Genomic DNA, 23,255 nt, shown 5'->3' on the forward strand with positions numbered 1-23,255 from the left:
ACGTTATGTGTAGAAAACTCGGTTGCTCCAGCGTGAGAGAGAGAGAGAGAGAGAGATGGTGTCTATCACATCGTAGTGAACTCAGTTGTGTACCTGATGAGACAATGAGACTACCACTTCACCTATTTATAGGTGTCTCTTTTGTTTTTTCAATATTTTGTATAGTTTATTCAGAAAAATCAATCTTTTTCTACGATATTTTTCTAGAAGAACTTAAAGCTCCGAACAATTTTTAGTTTTTCTACCATGTGTATTACGATTTCATCTTTAAAATGAGGCACCAAAACCAAGAGCTTAACATTGTTTGAAATTTAACATTGTTCTTATGGGGTAACATTTAAGTTTCTTTCACTACAGCTGGCTAGTAGGTCTTGGAGACTTGAAAGTTGATGCATAGGTTCCTCTCGATAGAATGAAGAACTGAAGAACCCTATTGATTTTGGGGTCTAAAGGTATGTTTGTTTATCTGTGAGATGGCTCTTTCATTGTGATTTATCAGGTCCTTTGATACTCTATTGTATCAGTTTATTACAAATATCAGAAAACCAAGCATTACTCGTATTTTTTGTGGTAAATGGTGTTTTGGGATTTATTTTTTTATATACTTGTCTCGACGTCTTTGTTCTTCTAATCAGTATTCTCGTTGCTTGTCATTGTCAGTAGCTACACGCTGTGACGCACGCTGCCACATTTCTTGTAGACGTCAAAACATCTAAATCATGACACCTTTCTGCTCGTATAATGTTAGTTGACTGTTAGTGGGTTTGCAGGCATTTGACTTTAGCAGTACGCGTGAGAAGAAGTATATGAAATAGATAAATATACTTAATTTTAAAATGAGTGAAATTATTCATCAACTTATACTACAATCAAAGTTTCCTTTTGGTTTGAACCTTCGTTAATTTATACAAACAATTTTATTTTTACTTTTTGGCATTTCTGATGAAACATCATCAGCTGTGAGGATTGGCTTACTACTCTTGTTACGATACGTCAGATGTCATTTACCAGATGCCATTTACTATATAATGTATTGATTTTGTAGCAGTTTTTCATTACTTGAAAACGGATAAAACAATATTTTTTTTAAATTAAACTTAACTAGATCGATTTATCGCCCCGAAACCCCTGCATACTAAATTTCATCAAAATCGTTTGAGCCGTTTCCGAGATTTAGAATATACATACAAGAATTGCTTGTTTAAAGGTATTAGATATATACATTTTATTGGTTTTAATTTGTCATACATTATTAACCTATATGTTTTCAAAAGTCAATCTTTTAATATGATGGGGTCTACAAGTAGCTTTAATTCAAATTTTAGTGTAGAGCATTTACAGTTAGGTACACGTTTTGAATATTCTATGAGATTTTGATTGATGAGATTGAAAGAAAAACTCTAGGAATACTGAAAATACGAAAGGCAATCTCTTACAATAAAACAAAACAATTTTAGTCAAATACTCAAAAACATTTATTTAAATAATATACATCAAAATAAACATTACAACACTAACATATGTAATAGAATAAATTACTATCTGTATGACAAACTGTATAATTAAACTCTATTCAAGTTCAGTCTCTCAAATCTGTTAAATGAATAAAATAATTTTAACACATTTTCTCCAGGGAAGTGACAGTGGGATTAATCTAACTTTGTAACAAAGCCAAAATATTTTGATTTCATTCCATTTGCCACTTTTATGAAAAATTTTTGAGTATTCAGGATCAGATCATTGTAATTTCTCAGGTAATGTTGATTAAAAACTTCATAAAACACACATAAAGTTGGGTCTAAATTTTCATGGTATCAAATAAGTTTTTATAACCCCAGCCAGACATAAATTCAAGCTCAGAAATAAAATTTGAATAATTCTGAAAAAATACTGGTTGTACATTGTTTTTATCTGAACTCTATAAGCCATATCTTTTTGTACACACAGTTCACCAAAACTCAGAATCAAGTACCGTACTTTTTTATAAAACAGTAGTTTAAAAATAATCTTTTCAAGTGGAATTTCCTTAAATATATTAACATGTTTTTCGGATAAAGCGAAGCATTAAACACATTTTAAACTCACACTCAGTGTTGATATAATTATTTTTATTACATTTAAATCAATAATGTCAAATCCGAACAGATTTTGATAAAACTGCAAAGGACATTTCCAAATGGAATTTTATCTACTGATATTACAGAGGCACTCAATCAAGACTGTTCAGCTCACATCTAGGTTGAGCAGGTCACTATATAATTTAATCAGTTTTGATCAGGCTTAAATGAAGTTTCCATGTGAAAAATTAGTAAATTGCCAGTAAATCTAAAATTTAACTCATTAGTTGTCCAGTCTTCTTGTCACGGATAAAATAATCAGTCGTTTTCAATGTTATCACAGTTTGCTTGTTTCTTCCTGTTTGCCGACTCGTCTCTGGACATCCAGACTGACATGAGCGTAGCAGAGAGCGCCTAGCGTAGCTGTGACTGCCAAGATCAACAACTGCCAGTAGAGGCCAATGTAGTTACTACTGAAGAACCCCACTGAAGAGAATATACTCTACAAACACACAGAAATAAATACTTTAATATTTTTTGTTATGTGCATAAGGTAAAGAGGATATAAATCAAACTAAATCATGACTCACTGTTTTTGCTTAAGTACAAAATAGAATTTTAAATGTAATTGGAACCGACAATTTTGACTCAGTGTTTGTCTAGCAGTCCCAGCGAAAAGGTATTTAGTCATTTTTCAGCAGTACTAATATATTAAAATTACTCCTGTCACCTTGAAATGTTGACATTCATGTTTACATGTGTTAAGGCAACAAACACTATGAATAGAGGATGAGAGTGAAAGGCCTAAGTATCGTGAGTGAATGAGATGTGGCCTTGTTACAGTTAGTTACAGTTGGCTGGACTTGAAGAGTGACATTAACTAGTTGCCTAATAAATAACAAGGTAGAGAAGTACACCAGCCAGTGTGTCATTTAACCGGCTTGGCTAAGGACAGAAAGAGAGACATTTCCTGGATACATGCACCATCTTCGGACTCACTCCTCCCCATGAGCAGCTAATTTAATTCTCATATATCCCTGAGGGTGTTTAGCTACTATGAATGGTCAAGGACCATCACTAAATTCGTTTTTTTCACGTGTAGACATGAAGTTTTATGCAAATTTCAATTCTATAGCTGAATTTGTTGTCAAAATATCCTGTGGGTGACAAACAGACAGATGAGAGATTTTGTCAGCCCACTGAGTGATAAAATTTGCTACTGCTCAGTCAATAACAGTGAAGGGAGTTGTAGAATCTTATGTAGAGTTTGACCCATAGAGATTCCAATCTTGGCTTTAATCCCGATGTGTTTTCACTGACTTTTTTAATTAGCAAATTATGTCATAAATTATTTATAACACAATAAATAAAACTAAAATGAATTCGTCAAAACTAATATCAATAGTTAAGCTCTACCAATGTTCTTTGTTGGTGAAATAGTTAACTTACCACTTAATTTTGAATTAAATATTTTTGTTATTTTTTATAAATACTAATCAGTGAAACCATTCGTTAGTAGAGTGAAACGCCGCCTACCGCATCAGAATACGACGATCCAGTCAGAAATGGCAGCACATAATGTATTTCACAATGTGTACCTAAAACAACCCACCATTTCTGATTGGATAAACCTTTTGAGATGTGGTTTGCGGCATTCAACTCTACTAAGTGAGCTCTTTCAAATGAGGTATCACTCGACCCATGCTTTAATTTAAGATTTCCATGTTTTCCTCTGTGGGCCGTCCCCCCATGGTTGGCATGTCATGGTAATAGCAAGGAAAAATAGTTTACATAGCCATATGACACTGTACAAAGTTTATAGATGTTATCTGCTATGGTTTGTAAAATATTAAGCCGTACCCAGACTTTTCAAACACCTTGTATAATATACAATTCTTTATTTGCATACAATCTGGAGCAGAGCCCAATTTTATAATTCAGCATAAATTTAGTCTATAGAATAAAATATTTCCTATCATAATAGAAATTCTTCACAAACAATCATTGAAATTCTTTACATTTCTTGATTTATTTTTAAAGCATTGCAAAAAATCTTTTTTTGTACTTTGGTGGGAGTAGTATTGTTGCTTTTAAAAACAATTTTTTTATTTTTTCATACGATAAATAGTACTAGTTGTGAATGAGACTCTAGAAGACAATGGTTCTTGTATACATGATATACAATAAGGTTTTATTTTTGTTCAAGGAGAGGCTGATTCCCTTTTGGCCCTTTAATCCAAGAGCCTTTAAGAGATTTTAAGCCCTCTTCTGCCTGTCTTCATGGGCAACTGGCTTGTGCGATGATCTTCTCAAACAGAATAAGGAGAGAGTCAATACAGTAAAAGGTCAATAATACTGATAAAAAATGCTAAGGTAACAGACAAGATTTGTACCTGTACTATCTCTAACTTGGATCCAAAGTCCATGGCCATGGCCACCCCAAAATTTAATGTTTGTTATCAAACAGTGCTTTTCTTTTTGACACATCTCTACAAATAAGTCCCTAAAATACAAAAAACAGGGTATAAATTTATTGTAAAATATAAACAAGACTAACAACAGGAACTTACATAAACGAAGCTGAACACAGCACATCCATACATGCTGTCGCTGGGGAACAGCAAGCCGATCATGGATGGAATCATAGACATGTAAATGCCATCTGACAGACCTATCAAGAATGAAGCTAATACTGCATTCCACCAGCTGCGGAAAATAAACAAATAGGATGAGAGATACTCTTTTACTTGGATATACTGACAACATTGCATAAGGCCAACATTTGAAGTACAATGTGAATGTTGAGTTTAGCTCCAGTTCACGTTCCTCTTACGTGCAGCATCTGAATTCTGATGCTGTCACAGACTTCACTCCTGAAATCTAGAGTCACGTTTGTCTGAAGTGGTCATTATGAGTAGAAGACTCGGTTGCTCCACCATGCTTTGGGATCATGTCAGTTAACATCATAGTGCACTCAATTGTACACCTGATGAGACAATGAGAATGCCTAGTCACCTAGATTGCACTAGGTGTCCTTTTGTAGTCTAGGTGTCTCTGATGTCGAAACGATGCAAAGCGTTCGTTTGTGCTTCTTTACTCTTCGTCACTGACTATTTTTGGATCCCTTCAGATGAACATGACTTCAGATTTCAGGAGTCAAGTCTGTGACAGCATTACATTCTAAACATTGCACTGAGATGAAGGTGAATTGAAGCTAAACTCAACATTCACATTGAATCAACCCTTTCCACCACAGCTTCGTTATAAGTAGAGAACTTGTGTGATTACCAATTATACAAAAATCTTTTAATTGTGTCAATTAAATTTATTTATTACTGGTACAAATGGTGTATACAATTTGTTACAAATAGGGCAGTGTTGTATAGCCTATTACTGTTTTTAAATGTGCAAAGATAATTAATAATTTAATTACTAGTCCTTATCAGATAAAACCATTGAAGAGGAATAGTTAAATTTTATGGGTTTTCAAAATAAGTGCAAGTAAATTTTACATTCGATTTTGTACAGCTTGGCAGTATAGATATTTTGTTATCTCAATCAGTATTGTCACCTGCTTGGTAAAATGGCCGAGTCATTCGTCTCTCCAAATACAGAGTTGTTAGGTAAATTGAGGAATATCAGAATAAATGTTGAATATTCAATAACGAGAGCGACAATCATCACCACAGTCTGTCCCCATATCCATGAGGTGATCTGTTTACCCATACATATCAAACACAGTGCAGCTGGAACAAAAATATGTGATACAGACAAAATACTGCAACACTGTCCATACGCACAACATCATTGACAAATCCAGACAGATTGTCAAAACCCACTCAACAACATTTAAGAGGTATAAACACAATTTATTTGTTTAATGTTTACTGATTCACCAAATTTGCAATTGCTTAAGATGAAACACTGTCAATGTTTTCAAGCAAACACTATACACAGTGGAGTGTTATACTTTAATCTAATAAGTTTCAATCAGTTGCTATTTTCCTCATCCGAGTTTTTCTGAATGAATGCTCATAACACTTATGATGAAATAGATGGGTTTGCCCAATGTACAAGTTAAGCAATTTAAGATTACATTTGATTAGAACAAAACTATGATTTATTTGTCAAAGTGACTTTTATAAAGAATTTAGTGGAATTAATTGTTGTGGTACTACTGCAGAATGATTATATCAAAATGTTACCAGCAAAATAATGTTTAAAGATGCAAAAGCAGTAACAGGTCCTATTATAACAAATTACATTACAGGATCACTTACAAAATTATATAACATTGCAATAGCGTAACGACTTTATAAATGTGCTGATATTCCAAAACCAATTAGTTTTTACTATTGCCTTCTGTCTAACTGTGAAATAACTATTTATGTTTGATTACAATCATAGTTGATTATGTATTATTTATACTCATAATGTGTTTTTATAGTACCATATTGGACACATTATGATTTGTTTACAATAAACAATGTTTTATATATCCTGTTTAAATTTAATTAAATTCTTGCATTGAATTCAATTTAAGATTGTGAGGCAATATCTGAACATTATATGTTGAACCAATATGTAACATTTTCATTCTGTCCTAAACCAAATTAGTTTGGCAGAGATGAAACAATATTTTTCAACCCTAGAGTCCAAAATTGTTTTAGGAACCACAATTTTTCCTTCCTTGTAAGCCCATTAGTCCAAATGTGGCTAAATATGAAAGATCAGAATCTTTTTTTTCTTAAATCATTAATATTGGAATTTTCTTTAAAACAATAACTTTAAACGACCTAAAATTGCATTTTCTGATCTCATATATATTTTTAGTTGTATATCCCTGAAATACAATTAGTTAAAAAGTGGCTAAACTAATGTTTTTGTGTCCCAAATTCTAAAATTTTTCATATGAGTAAAAAGAGATGTTTTCTAAACCTATTCAGTTTTTTAAAATGCTCAAAACTGTGTTTAGAGGATCTCTATATCACTAATAATTTTCAAGAGAGCATCCCCAGACTATTGGTCATCCCTTAGACCCCTGGATCCTCCCAGACTATCTGGATCCTTCTAACAAGTACTACATTCTGTAACAAGATGAACTACTCAACTGTCATCAATACAAAACCATACAGACGGTCGACAAATTGGATCAGTCCAAAAGTGAAGAAAATGTCTGTCAATCAAATCTTGAAGGTCTAAGCTCAACAATATCAGAAGCCTGCACTAGATTTATGCCTGAATTGAAATCCAATAATACACATTTACAACTAAAAATTATAAACCTTTAAAAACTTGTAAAACTGTTGTAACAAAAACAAAAAAATAAAAAGTAAATAGTTTTTTCTGAGATGAATCAGTCATTTAAAGCTTACACCACACAGTTACTAAAATTTTTAGTCAACTTTAATTAAATCAAATTGTAATAAAGTGAAAACCAACTAAGTATGATATACAATATTCAGCTAAAATTTATAAAGCTGCTTGAGTTGATTATATCTAATTGCTTAATAGTGTTACTTACATACAATTTCTCCGACTCCAATAATCAATCCTATAAGAGGAACAAGCTGTTCAGAGTGCTCCAGCTGTTTGGTGAACCCCACACATGAACCGTACACTCCAGACATGAAACACACTTGAAATCCTGTAATAATAAAAAATTACATATAATATGTACTTATTTTATTGTGGTAATTAATCCATTGTCTAGTCTGGACCTGCAGCATTCTCAGATCTTATATACTTTGGCAACAAAACTGTTAAAGCAGAACTCTTGAGACTAAACTGGGTGTTTCAACAGATCACAGTTTTGGGACCATTATTGTGTTTAGTGATCTATGTAAAATAATGCATTTGAATCAATAATATATGCCAAACCTTAGTTGTAGTGCATAAATATATCTGGATATTTGTGAATATAAATAAATTTAATCTGCATTGAATAGGTTTGTGGTCAATAGTGAAGAAGATTTTTATGTGTAATAAAAAAAAAAACAAGAGAGATTTTTTAAGGCTCTCTCAGGGAACTGAAATAAAATTCTGTCAAACTACTTGCTTTTAAAATTGATTTACAATTAATATAGAAAACATATATATATATACTTTTTCCGATTCAATTATTTTGTATTTGGCCGTATCTGTCACATATGCGTTTAAATAAGCAAACTAAAATATGATTGAAAGACCAAATACCTGTCAAACGACTTTTATTTACATTAAATTTGTATAAATGGCAATAGCCTTATTTCATTTCAATAAACATTGAATCACAAAAAGTACTTGCTCCGCCGGGAGTCAAACCCTGATCTTTCACTTGCCGGGTGAATGTGCTACCATTACACCACAGAGCGCTTACTTTTTCCGATTCAATTATTTTGTATTTGACCGTATCTGTCACATATGCGTTTAAATAAGCAAACTAAAATATGATCGGAAGACCAAATACCTGTCAAACGACTTTTATTTACATTAAATTGTATACATGGCAATAGCCTTATTTCATTTCAATAAACATTGAATCACAAAAAGTACTTGCTCCGCCGGGAGTCGAACCCGGATCTCTCACTTGCCGGGTGAATGTGCTACCATTAAACCACCTTGTTTATTAAAATGAAATAAGGCTATTGCCATTTATACAATTTAATGTAAATAAAAGTCGTTTGACAGGTATTTGGTCTTCTGATCATATTTTAGTTTGTTTATTTAAACGCATATGTGACAGATACGGCAAAATACAAAATAATTGAATCGGAAAAAGTAAGCGCTCTGTGGTGTAATGGTAGCACAGCTGACAATAAAAAAGTGAAATTTGTACAGTATGTGGAGAAGTTCAGGGTGTCACATAAATTGACTGATAAAAAACATTAATTTAGTTAACAAAAACATATTTTTAAACATGTCGTTATCAGACAGAACAATTTTTTTAAACCTACAACCACCACCTTCATCCCTTGAAAGATTTTAACACAATGGGACTACAAAGCAGTAAAAAGACTATTAAGAATGAATATGAAGAGAATAGTAATAGAAGTTGTCAAAGTCACATCCTAGACTTGCCTACACATGCTGCTTATAATATGTGACATTCAATATATGATCGATATGACACTGTAGATTCATCAACTTCAAGAGATATTCTGAAACCTGATCCTTATACAGAACTCTGTGTACTAGGCATGGATGTGAAACCAAGACTTGTAGGAACGGTCTTTGGTACCAGAGGTAGATATCCTCTTGAGGAGTTGCAGAGAATAGTCCTGGAAGGATTGAATCCTGGACAGTGGGGGTTAAGTGATGAGAGCGCTGGGTTCCATGTATCTTTATTCTGAGCATTGACAGTTCATTGGAACTTATATTAAAAATTACTCTACTGAGAAAGGAATTTTGTGGGTGTTTTATTGGAGAACATTTAGATCTGTCAGAATGCAGAAGAGTTCACCTACCAATGTAAGTATTTAATAAATGATAAAATCAATTAAGAATTAGCAATCTATTAAATGAAACTCACCCATAAATACAAAGGATATAAATAAAATTAGCATATATTTGGTGGTTGCAATTTCCCAAGTCTTTTTCAGAGCCACAATAGGACTTGCATAATCCTCTTTTATATCCTTCCCATCACTGCTGGTCGGGGTGGGCAGGAAGAGCAAAAACAGTGTGGCTGAAGCAGAGATCCCCAGTAATGCCAAGATCACAGTTGTGCGTGACTGTTTATCCAAGTACTCTTTATCTTGGAATACGAAAAGAGCTAAAATGTTTCCATAAAACAATCTGCAAAATAATAGCAAAATATTAATTCACTGTTCAGAAGTAATGTCAAAATCACAGTTGAGCGTGTCTGTTTATCTAAGTATTCTTTATCTTAGAGTATGAAAATGGTTAAAATGATTCTGTAAAATAATAACAAAATATTAAGTATTAGTACTCTTTATCTAGGAATACAAAAAGGGCTAAAGTATTTCCGTAAAACAATCGGGAAAATGTAGCAAAATATTAATTCACTGTTGTGCGTAATTTTATCCAAGTACTCTTTATCTTGGAATACAAAAAGGGCTGAAGTATTTCCGTAAAACAATCTGAAAAATATAGCAAAATATTTCACTGTTCACAACTAATGCCAAGATTACAGTTATGTGTGACTGTTAATCCAAGTACTCTTTATCGTAGAGTATTAAAAAAGTCTAATTCTTTCTGTAAAAAAAATAACTAATTATTAATTCACTGTCAGAGACAAGTTTGAAAACAACTTTTCTGTTACTACATTGTAAATTTTTATACTGTCTACACTTTTTTAATTAGCATCTATTATATTGGTGAATAATAAATACATACAAACCTAAAGTTATGGATATTAAACTTTTTAGAATCTAATATAATGTAATCAGTGTATTTTGTTCCACCTGTTAATGTAACAAACATTTAAAAAAGATTAAATATAATGGTCAGTTACTTCAATTGGCTCACTTGTGTGGTGTAATTTGTTGTGGTTCAAATTTAATACAATTTTATTTCAAAATGAAATAAACATAAAACATTTCAATTCAAAAAATTCCAATAAAAACAAATCCTCTACTACAACATACAAATTATCCAGTTCATTTGAGAAAGACTTACGATGACTGCCAGATGATGTTGAAGATGGACACGTTCCTGGTGATCGTGAGGTTGGATGAGATGAGGATCATGTAGTTGCCTTGTATCGGCCAGATCATGGCCGCTCCTATCCCACAAAATGTCGATCCTGCGTACAGTAGCCAACCGGACTCTGTCAGGAACGAGGCTATGAACAGGCTGAATATAGGTGATGATAACTTACAATTTCCTTTTCTTAATCATGTTTATCATACAGCCTATTATCTTCATACACATGTGGACATGACTGGAAAATACTGGTATGGTCCCTCTGCTGAATTACTATCTAAATTAATGTGATTCTAAATACGTAAGAACAAATTTATCAACATACGAGTTTACGTTGAATACCTATTTACAAAACTACAGTCAAAATTGATAACAGATCTTGATATACTGACCATTGTGTTTAAATTTCTATACTATCAGAGAGTTACTGGAAATTTTAATCTAGAGTGTTTTAATGTTTCCTACGGTTTCAGTTGTATTTTTATACAAAACAAAATTAATCATTTGAAAAGAGCATTATAATGCAAATATGGTATAGCCTGTACGATATGATTTTTATGATGAATTTTGTTAAAAATTAAATACTTTAAACTAATTATAAAATAGAACTAATTAAGAATTATATCTTATAAGAGGCTATGAATTTTAAATAAAAATATATTTTCCAAACCAAAAAAATTGATTCCATCACCTTAATTGTTTTAGTCAAACAACCTCGGTAGAAGCTACAAAATCATAGGTGCAAAAGTCAACATTGTTGTCTCTCTGTGAACTGTATGTGTACCATTTTTAAACTGTTGAGGAAAATTAACTAATAAAATATGTATTTAATTTAAATAAGACTAGCAGTTACCCACGGCTCAATATGCAATTTCAATATTGAAGGACGTAGCCTGCTTTTTGAAAGCAATTATGATGTAATATGATGGACATATATCCCCGGTAAAGAAAATATATGCAGACATAAGCTTAAAAAGACTACTTTGGTCAAAGAGCATATACTTCCATTGCTTGTGTTCTTCTTCCAGTACAAGAGTAAAAGTATGCTTTCCCTTTGTATTCCTTAAGCTACGGCAAAAATGTCATATACTAGCCGACAGTGAAAACTGTATCAAAATCCGATGAGTAGTTTAGAAAATATTGATGTACAAACAGACCAACACAAAAAGCGCCTTAAATTTATACTAAGTATTAATATCTTAATTCCACTTTGAAAAACCACATTTTGGATATGTAGAAAACCTTTTTTGAAAGTAACACAATTTTCAGTACATATTTCAACTACCCATATTTCTGTTAACATTTACTAGAAATTTGATCAAACATTTAAAGCCATCTTTCAGCATATTACATGAATATGTTCACAAATTCGACCACATCAATTTTTTAAATAAACCAAAAAAAATAGATATAGTTAGTTTGTTTGTAGTTATAGTAGTAGATTAAAAATCAAGTTTTTACTTCAAATATTTTTACAGTTTAATTGATTGTAAAACATCTGTGGAAATTTCCTTTTCCCATATTTTGATGTCGGGCAGGAAACAAGTCTGTAGATTTCGTCAATGTTTAAAAACGTGACCTTACAACTACAGTAGTGTTAAACAAATTCTATGGAATTAATAAATGTAAATAAAGGAAAAAGTACTTACCTGTACCCTATAGAGCCAGCTACAAGTGTTAGTTTCGCACCACATACACTGATTATAGGAGGTACCAACCACATGAAGCCAGAATACGAGACAAAAACGATGGCCAAACTGATGTATCCATCTCCGTTAAAAGATGGATTTTCCTTTTGAGCAGAGGTTAGGAACAGTTTCTAGAAACATTTTAATTTTTAAGCAAGGATAAAATTATTTCTGTCAATTTCTAATAAATTCAATCAGGTTTGACAGTAGTAAACAATACATTTTACTATGCGTATCACCTTGCAGAGCACTAATTATTTACAACATTAATAAAACTATGATCAATTTTATCTCTTTGTAGGTCAAAAAAGAACAATCACAAAATTCATTGAAGTGTCATTAAGGGAGGAAGTGTTATAGTGACTTTTCACTATATAAGTAAGAGAGATAGTTGTTACTGTTAAGTTACAATTACTTTTTAACTGGAATTTTATTTTTGAAAGTATTTTTAACAATTATATCTTGACACTACTGTTACATGTATGTACAGCCAGTGGTTAATTTCAGTGGGAACGCAAGGGAACGGCGTTCCCTTTACTTCCCAAGAGTGCCGGAACGCAAGGGAACGCTTTTAAAACTACGAGTACAAGTTTTAGTTAAAAAAAATGTAGGTAGGATCAATATTATGCTATGCTTTGTTTGCGAGTGACTCGTAAGCAGATAGTAAGCGCCCGTACAAGCAGTTGTGAGCTGTGCTGTGATGAGTCTTGCAACGGAATCAGGTAGGAGGAAGGTGACGGGCGAGTCATCCTAGTTCGCGCATGCGCGGCTGCGCCTCTCAATAACAAAGCAATACCCACCCCACCCCCTTCCTTTCCCCCTCCATTCCTTCAACCGCGCCACCGCCCCAGTGATCACAAGTGTGTTGACTAGTTGACTTGACCTTGGTGTGTTTCGCGTTTAAGTTACAAGTTGCATCGCATCCCATCACGCTTAAGTTTCGTTTTTGAGGTGCAGGTCGTTTGATTGTGTTCGTGTTATATGCTTATTAGTGCTGGTGCAGCTAAATAGTTTCCTAATTGACTATGACTACCAGAAAAAATTGTTGATTTCTTTAAAAACCTAACCCTAAGAAACAAAAAGGGTATGCGAATAATGAGAACTGCAGTTCGGAAGCATTGACTACAACTTCAAATTGTTGATCAAGATAAAAAAGAAGACGCAATCGGGGATCAATGAGGATAATTTCGATTACCATTCCCCTTCGACTTCCTCGTCGGTCAAAATAGTATCCAGGTTGGTGGGTTTGGGATCTGATGCAGACGAAGCTAAGGTTAGTAATGAAAATAATGATTTTGTTAATAGGGGTGAACAGCCAGTTTGTTGGTCTGAAGAACAAATTGTTGAATTTAAAGCTAAAAATCCATGGTTAATTGTGAACAGAGAACTAGGTTGCAACGTTTGCCGTAGTGTGAGTACTCTAGGTGCAGAGAAAACGAAGGGCCTAAAGATTAGCGAAGAGTGGGTTTTAGGAACTGTTTACCGCTTATGGAAACAATAAAAAAGACCACAATCCTCTCTTAGGAAAAAGATATTTTTACACCGTGGGTCTCGAGCTCATTCTTTAGCTGAAAAAATACTCATTGAAGCTAAGAAAGATACAATGAAAAAAAGCTGTTGCTTCTATGCATAAAGAGCAGCAGATTGTAACTGAGCGCATTTTCCGCACGGCTTATAAGCAAGCTAAACTAAATAGGCCATTTTTTGAGTTTGAAACTGAAATTGATCTTCAAATAATGAATGGCTTAGATATGGGGCGAATCCTACATTCAAATGTTGCTTGCTCCAATATAATTCATCATATTTCTGATGAAATGAAATCAGACTTGATAAATGGCCTAATCAAGTCAGACTCTAAATTTTCCCTGCTTTTGGATGAAGCCACTTCAGTTTCAAACAAAAATGCTTTGGTGGTTTATAATCAGAACTGTTCTAAAGGGAATGCAAAACCCTATGACAGTGTTCTTAACACTTTTTGAGCTAAAATAGCACAACATCAGCTGGTATATTACAAGAACTTTTAAATCAGTTACAAGCATTAGGTCTAAGCTTTGAATTCATGAAAGACCATATGATTGCTCCTAACTTGTGATGGTGCTTCAGTGCTACTAGGCAAGAAAATCTGGCCTTGCTATACAGCTTACTGAAACGTTCCCCAACTTGTTCATTTGGCATTGTTTGAACCATCGTTTAGAGCTTGCCGTGCACGATTCCATAGAAGAAGTAGCTGGAATCAATCATTTTTAAGATATTCATGGATAAAATTAGAAACATGTTTAGTTGTATTCACCGAAAAACAGCAGGGAGTTGGCAGAAGTTGCTAAAGGACTAGAGGAGCAAATGTTGAAAATCGGCCGTGTTTTAGATACTCGTTGGGTAGCCTCCAGCTTAATGGCGGTGAAAGCAGTTTGGACAGATTTTAAAGCTTTGTACAATCATTTCATTGAAGCATCTGAAGACAAACAAAGGGACTCGAAGCAACGTTCAACTTACAAAGGGCTTTGTAGTACATTATCTTCTACAACTTTTGTACACAACCTGGCATTGATGTTCGATGCTCTAGAAGAGTTTTATCGGATTTGTTCCTTACAGCTTCAAAAATCAAGCCTCAACCTTATCCAAGCCCACAGTGATGTAACACTGTTAATCAAAGTGTTCGAAAACCGAGTTGAAAACATGTGTAGACGTTCAGTGGAAAGCTAAAAATTGCTATTGACGATTTGATGTTTCAAGATGTTAAACTTTGTGTAAGATCCAAGATACCCAGTATTCCAGAAAAACAGTTTCTATCGAGCCTCGCTAACAACTTGACTTCAAGGTTGCTATCATCATCTTCAAATGCGGCTGAACACTACACCAAAATCATGAATGACATCAAAGTGATCCACCCCATATATTGGCCAAAAGACTTATCCATCACCTACGAGAATGTGAGATCCAGCGAATCTGCGATAGATTTAAGATTAGCAGCTCTCAGGATATAATTAGAGACTTCAGACACTTCAAGCAGGGACTGAAGCCTATGTTAAGTGAGAAGAAACCTACTATTCTAGAGCAACCGCCGTCGTTTAAGAAACTGATTTCCATCATAAATAGTATTGCAGTGTCTAGTGCTGAATGTGAAACGTGGGTTTTCTGCAAATGAATCTAATTATGTCTCCTCTTAGATCTTCACTCTACATTAGCACTGTTTGCGATTTATTGCGGATCAGGCTCCTAGGACCTCCTGTGGCTAGATACAATCCCGAGCGACACGTCAAAACCTGGCTGGCGAAGGGACACCATTCTGCACTTGACACCAAGTCAAAACAACGAGGGCAGAAAACTTACCATGAAGACAGCATTGCATTGTGGAACTTTTTTCCTAAATCTGTTTTTTAAATATCTTTTAGAATTTCAGAACATTAAGTTTTCATTAAAATAACTAGCCTATGCCTAACTTATAGTTGTGTTCTGAACTCAAGTTTCTGAGTTCTTTTTTGTACTTACAGTTAGTTTTGTGTAATTGTTGTTGTTTTGTTTCTTTTGTAGTTTTCACTTTAAAATATTAACAAACCACTAAAACTAAGTTTACCAACCAACAGTCCTTGGCATTGCCTTACAATATTATACTACAAATCCGTACATATTTGTTATAATAACTAATAAGCAAATAAAATAATCAACCTTAACTTTTTAAAACTACACTAAATTTAAAAAAATGAAACCGTGTTACTCCACTCTGTGTGTCATTTATTTTGTGTGTAACTAAACGCTTCCTTTTCCTTTCCAAGAAGTTTGGTTTATTTTGAATGTATTAATATTGTTTTGTACCCATAAGGTATGCAAATTTTTTTGTAAAATATGCAAACTTGTAAAAAAAGCTGTTATATTAACAAACATCCATTTACATATTAATATGTATTATTATTACTAACTGTAATGTGTATAAATAAAACTGTGAATAAGGCTCAATTTGTTTTTATTTTACCATTCATTAAAAAATTAATTTTGGCGAGCTTCATTGATTCAAACAAAATGGTCAATGAAATCAAACCAAATATTTCTGGGAAATTTAAAGTAGGCAACAAGGTGTTAATGGAGTAGAGTAGAGTAGAGAGTAAACTCAATAATTTTAAATTCATGTTTTTTATTTTCTTACATCCTAATCAAGCACCTTAAAGAAAATAAACAGCATTAAAATAATCACTTGGTATTTTATAAAAATGAATGTATTATTATGTCTGGGTGGCCTAAAAACAAAGGTTTACAGTTATAATTTTCAAAAGTTTCCTGGGTGAGGGCCCCCCTCCTTCCTGGGTGTATTCCATACCCACCGTCTGACTTCCCGCTTTAAGAGTTCCCACACCTAAAATTTTTAGAAATTAAGCACTGTGTACAGCATAAAATAAAGATGTTTGATTCTGATTGACAGTTTCTTCAGTGTGTGTTCACAAGTGTTTGCTACACATGAACTAAAAATACACATTTCTACTCACAGAACAGTTCAGTCTAACGGTGACAAACAAGAAGTTTAAGATAGCTAGTCTGGTGATCATATTGATTTTAGTCCCATAAGAACAATATTAAACGTCAAATACTTTTATGGCTTTATTTTTAGTTGTAGTATTATGGGAGATATTTCGTTTAAAATATGACTAATACACATCCAAACTTCTTTTAGGTTTTATAATACTTTTATTGGTTATAGAGAAAAAAAATTCTCCAACGTCTTCGTACTATATTGTTTTATTATTCAAAAAGTGTACACTTTATAAGAAAAGTTAAGTTGTACAGTTTTAAGTAAAAGTGTTTGAAGCTCAACATTATTCTTATGTGGTAAAACTCAAGGTCATTTCAATATAGCCAACTCGTAAATATACAGTAATTGTAAATAATGAATAATACCGTAAGTATAAAACAACTCTATAAATGCGTGCATAATTAAATTAACTGTCTAATTACCTCAAGTTATAAATTTATTATTCAACCAATTTAAAAGGACTAGACATCACATTTTTGACCAAGGAACTCAGATTTTCGACACTTAGAGTGGACTAATAAAGGAAAATTAAGAATGGCGTATAAGGAAAAGTCATGAGTTCAAGACCATGTACAGTGATCCAGACATTACATTACTAGTGAAAAGCAGAAGGTTGAGATTATTGGGGCGTACCGTACAAAGAAAGAGAGAGAAACTAAATATTAAAAAGAGTATGGATGTGACAACAGTAGGGAAAAAGACTACGATTTAGATCGTTCAAATTCTTCCCCTCCCCCAAATTTTGAAAGACAAGTGTTAAAATTGTATCCAGTAGTTTTGTTAAAGATAGTAGAACAAATTTCCCAAGGAAAGTTTCCCAAGCCCCTGTTTTTAAAAATTATTGAATACCTCCCAGACCACCCAGTGAGCCAGCCCTCTGTGAAATAATTGTCTATGTACGCCACTGTATACGTACACCATATTGGAGAATAGAAAGCATGAATAATTTGAACCCTTCATAATAATGCAGAATCATACAATTAGCTTGTATAAAACTAACAAAACCAAATAAAATTTTTTTTAAAGTACCTTACCTCCAAATTTGATAAGGTATAGAATCCAGATGATAATACCATGAAACAGAAACCAATATATGCACTCTTCACTATTTCACTTTTCATGTTTGGTATTGACATTTTATAAACTTTGAGTTCAGAAATATATTAAATGTAACTTCTGCAGTCTGAACCAACCAGTTCAAAAGAGGTTATCTTCCTCATTTGATTTTCCTCACTGAACTAACAACCTCCTCTCAATCCCCCTCTCCCACAACATTTGGCCTTCAGATTTGGTATGTGAGACTTCTCCATAGCCCAGGGTCGTATTTAGAATTTCACTTGGGGGGAGGGGAAAAGAAGAGTACTCCATATATTAGGTTTATTCATTTACCTTGTTGCAACTTACTCCAAAACTGTTTTAAAATTTGACTTATTGTTAGCTTTTCTTTTCCACTTTGAATCAAACACATACAAATTTCGCTCATGACAAATAGAAAAACATTGAATAAAATAGGATTGATAAATTCAAGATTCACATTGATAATTGATCAAATTTGTAATAACTATCTATTACAATACTAAACTAAAATAAATAGAATTATTAGAACAAAGTAATATTAAATAAAATATAAACAATTATTCTTTTTACCACCACAAAGCAATTTTATATTGTAAAATCTTGCTTGAGTTAGATATCAGATTTCAGGATCTCAACCCAGAGTTCAACTAAAAATGTTTTCACATTAATTCAACCACAACAAATGAACAGCCTTTGATTTCTGCACTAAAACTGCTCTTGTAGACAGCAATTGTGAAAGTTGTTCATAGTAGGGTAAAAGTAAAGGCCTTATCATTGCAATATAATGTAAAAAATTTTAATGTTCAACATTTTGTATAACAATTTTATTGTATTATCCATGTTTTAACTCAGTTTCTAATGTTGAATTAGATATAACAAAAATAAATATAACTGATTGATGAGTTTTGTTTTAACAGTTGTAACAAACACCAATTGTATTTTGTGGTTAAGTGTGGTCGTTATAATTTGACGGGCTGCTGAAAATTCTCCAGACATGTTCCACCACTATCTTTGTGACAATATCTGACCTTACCCAATCTAGATAAGAGTTTCAGTCATTAGCAAGTGTGAGTCACTTCCACATCATGCACAGTATACGATGATTCAGGACTAAAGCGACACAAACTAATCAATGTATGGTTATATCATTTGAAATGTGTGGAACCTATTAAGCACTAATTACTCAATACAACCATCTAAAAATTTTAAACAACAATACAGTATAAATTAAAACAAGGAACTACCTTAGAACTAATTGTCTATATTTTACAGCCATCAGTGAACATGTTACATTTCTTGTTTGTTTATCTATATATAAACATGAATAGAGATGGAGTGATTTTCTTTGGGAGATGTTTATATGACAAAATCATAAAACAAGTTACTACAAGAATCGACAACCATGATTGACATAGCGTTTATTAGGTTTTGTTTTGTCTGACCAAAGCCCATTAGGAAGTCCTGAGTTTTGCCATGCCATCTCTTATTATTTACCAGTTACTATGTAAGACGCATTCAATCCAGTCACTGTGTCAAAGTGGAGTTTTAGAAAAATAATCCTTTTTTGCAGATTTTCAAAAAGAGTGATTGAAGTACGAACAATGCGTTTTGAATGGTTTGAACTTCGGTACATACACTAATGAAGCAAAGGTTCAATACATGCACGTGGCAACGTATGTACATGGCTAATAGATTGTCATATAACAGTCTAGCCACCACCCCTTTGTATGGGTCCCTCATGTTAGCAACTCCATAATAGCATTGTATTTAGCCTATAATCTAAGTGTACAAACCCAACATGCACAAACAATCTGCCGGTTTTAATATGACTTTTCTTAAATTTTTTAAAATTAAAGAATAAAGCTTCTGTTTTGGAAAGTTTCTTATCAGGTTTAAACGTTTTAGTGGTCTGTTTAACAGAACACTTGATGTCAAAAGATGAAATTATTAGTTACTATCCCATTGGGTTTTAGTGTGCTGCTGGTTTTTCTAGATTGAAACAATTAAGAGATGAAACCTGTATATTTGTTATAACAAAATAAAGACAAGGAAATGTGATTTAACAAAATTTTGAGACCAATTGTACTTTGAAGCACCGGCAACAATTCTAGATGAGTGTAAAACTGTTGTAGTTTTAGTATATATCTCTCTCCTAATGGCAACTGACAGGAATTTTTATTTGCACTAGAACATTTTAAACATTTTGTTATTGGTTGGAAATACTATAATATTACAGTAGGGGGTGATTTCAATAGCAAATGTTATATTGCAAAAAATACTAAAACTGCAAAAACATTTAAGATAGTTTTTTTTCCTTTTGACATAAAAATCCAAATATAGGGAAAAACTGTCTCGATAATGTTTTATTTAAATCAAAATTTGTGTAATTTTTTTTGTTTTTAAGAAGCCGATCCCCTTTTAAGCCTAATTCTGCCCGTCCTCATGGGCCACTGGCCTGTGCGAGGATCTTATCAAACAGAATAAGGGGGAGAGTCGATACAGTACGAGGTCAATGGTACTGATAAAAAGTGCAAGGGTCACAGACAGGATTCGAACCTGCGCTATCTCTAACTCAGACTCAAAGTCCGACGTCTTAGACCGCTCGGCCATCGGCACTCCCCGACCGTAATAATAATTACTTTATCATTTCCTTATTCAGATCATGAGGGTATAATTGTTAATACGTTTCAAAAAGATAAATCTGTTGACTCAAAAAGTAGGTATCCAACAAAATTCAAATAGCATTCAAAGCAAGGTATTACCTAAAAAGAATATTCAACCTCTCTTTTTGTTTTTGGGGTCTTGTAGTTGGCTATCCTTGCTTTGTGAGTACACTGAAAGAGGTCCTGCAACACTGTTTACTAAGATTTTTTATGTTATTCTGAATAGTTAAAATCATTACAAAGTTGTTTCAAAGGTAAATAAAGAAAAAATAGAACACAAAAACAAAATAAAACGGGATTGGTACAAGCCCGAATTAGCTACCATGAAGAAAAAGCTGCTGTTTTTGGATAGAATAAGAAAATGTACACTTAACACAAATAATACAAATCTAAATAAGAGATTTTGTAAATTAAAATGTAAATACAAAAACTTGACAACTAAAATCTGAAGTCATGTTCGTCTGAAGGAATCTAAAACATTCCCATAATAGCTGCGTTATGTGTAGAAGACTTGGTTGCTCTGCTGTGCTTTGGGATCGTCATCATAGTGCACTCTATTGTGCACCTGATGAGACAATGAGAATACCTCTTCACCTAGATTGCACTACTTTTTGTAGTCTGGGTGTCTCTGATGTCGAAAAGATGCGAGGGGTTTCATTTTGAGCTTCTTCGTTCTTTGTCACCAACTGTTTTTGGATCCCTTCAGACAAACATGGCTTCAGATTTCAGTGTTCAAGTCTGCAACGGAATCAGATTTCAGATACTGCCTGTAAGAGGAATGTAACTGGAGCTAAACTCAACATTCACATTGAATCAACCCTTCCCACAGGCCCGTTTTACCGAATAGGCACGGTAGGCACGTGCCTAGGGCGCTAGGCAATTGGCATTTTTGAGGAGGGGCAAAAAATGGAAAAACAAACTGCCATGGTTTTATCTGCATGCATCATCATCAAACAGAATCTTTCTAGGCTGTCTTGAGCTGATAAGTGAATTTGATCCATTTCTCGCCCAACACATGGTAAAAAAGGCAAAGGTATTATACCTTTCGTCTGACATTTGCAGTGAATTTATTGAGATTATGAGCAAAGAAGTACTGAAACAAATCTTAAATGAAATCAAGCAAGCTCGCTATCTGTCTTTAATCATAGACTCCACACCTGACGTGTCGTACACAGACCAATTGGCTGTACTTCGGTATGTTTCATTGCCCAATGCTTGCACCAACGAACGCCTGATACAACTATTATCAAGTGTATGCCACAAATCTGGAACTTTGGAAGAAGCAACCCTCAGTTCACTTGAGAAACTTGAGCTGGATGTCGATAACTGTCGTGGACAAAGTTATGACAATGCATCAAACATGTCGGGCATATACTCAGGTCTTCAGGCAAGGATTAAAAGCAAAAATGATCTTGCTGACTATGTACCATGTGCAGCTCACTCACTAAACCTTGCTGGGTGTTTTGCTGCCGAGAAGGCGTGTCCAGATAACACATAATATTTTTTACATTCGTACAAGGGCTGTATGCTTTTTTTCTCAGCATCCACTTACAGATGGAACATCCTAAAAAGTCATATTGAAAAGAGTAACGAAGGAAAATCAAAGAAAGATCAGAGAAAGTTAATAGTAAAACCCCTGAGTGACACAAGATGGTCTGCTAGGGCAGACGCCCTTCAAGCTTTAAAAATAAGTCGACATCAATTAAAAGATGCTCTTGAAGAGCTAAATAAAGATGATACTCAGACACCAGAAACACAATGCACAGCCGCTGGGTTTCTTATAACACTGGGAAATTTTTACCCCACGTTAATAACTGTGATCTGGGACGAAATTCTCGAGAGAGTTGATAAAACATGTAAGACTTAAAAATCAAGATTTAGACCTATTTGGTGCTACAAAGGAACTTGAAACACTATCCTCGTTTTTGAGTAAAAAGAGAGATTTATTTGATGATTTCGTCTCCAAAGCATTGCAACTTGCAGAAAAAGAAGAAGCTTTATACGGCAAACTAAGAAAAAGAAAGTTATTGCCCGATGAAAAGGAGGATATGAGTATGAAAGAAACATCTCCTCAAGAAAGATTTCGCACTGGGGTGTTTATTCCCATCGTTGATAACATAGCTTCGCAGCTCAACAAAGGAAGGGAGGCCTATAAAAATCTCGGCTCAAGATTTAAGATCTTACAAAATCTAGAAGAGAAAAATTCCAAAAAGATGGCTTGTGAAACCTAAAATGTTAGAAGTATACAAGAACGGTATTGATGGGCTAGACTTTGTCCAGGAATGTAACCATTTCAAACAATACATGGTTTTGGAGAATGTTTCTAAGATCAAAGAAATGTATGCCTTCATAAAATCAAACAGATTAGAGAACACTTTCCCCAAGTTGGAGGTTGCTCTCAGGATATTTCTAACCTTACTTGTGAAAACTGCACAGCTGAACGTAGCTTTTCAGCTTTGAAAAGAGTGAATTCAGAAATTAGATCGTTGATGGTTGATGAAAAGCTTAATGGTTTATTGTTGTTGTGCACTCAAAACGACATTACTTTAAAATTAGACTATAAAAACATTATTGACGACTTTGCAACACGGAAAACCAGAAA

General features: G+C 33.5%; 1 protein-coding gene across 3 annotated transcripts; it reads right to left on the reverse strand.

Annotated features, from left to right (window-relative positions):
- Nucleotides 1-1,451: 1,451 nt before the first annotated feature.
- LOC124364276 (UNC93-like protein MFSD11) lies at nt 1,452-18,190 on the reverse strand. Of its 3 annotated transcripts, none has more exons than XM_046819623.1 (8): nt 17,948-18,190; nt 12,353-12,522; nt 10,677-10,827; nt 9,568-9,833; nt 7,582-7,704; nt 5,629-5,803; nt 4,628-4,763; nt 1,452-2,559 (listed from the first exon to the last, which is right to left on the reverse strand). In XM_046819623.1, exons 3-8 carry the CDS (start codon nt 10,772-10,774, stop codon nt 2,395-2,397), a joined length of 963 nt encoding a protein of 320 aa, XP_046675579.1. In that variant the 5' UTR covers nt 10,775-10,827; nt 12,353-12,522; nt 17,948-18,190; the 3' UTR covers nt 1,452-2,394. The 3 variants fall into 3 exon arrangements, with proteins under 3 accessions (XP_046675579.1, XP_046675578.1, XP_046675577.1); XM_046819622.1 differs by having other exon boundaries at nt 10,677-10,842; XM_046819621.1 differs by having other exon boundaries at nt 10,677-10,853.
- Nucleotides 18,191-23,255: the final 5,065 nt, after the last annotated feature.

This window comes from Homalodisca vitripennis, chromosome 6 (assembly GCF_021130785.1).
Source record: "Homalodisca vitripennis isolate AUS2020 chromosome 6, UT_GWSS_2.1, whole genome shotgun sequence".
Lineage (NCBI taxonomy): Eukaryota > Metazoa > Arthropoda > Insecta > Hemiptera > Cicadellidae > Homalodisca > Homalodisca vitripennis.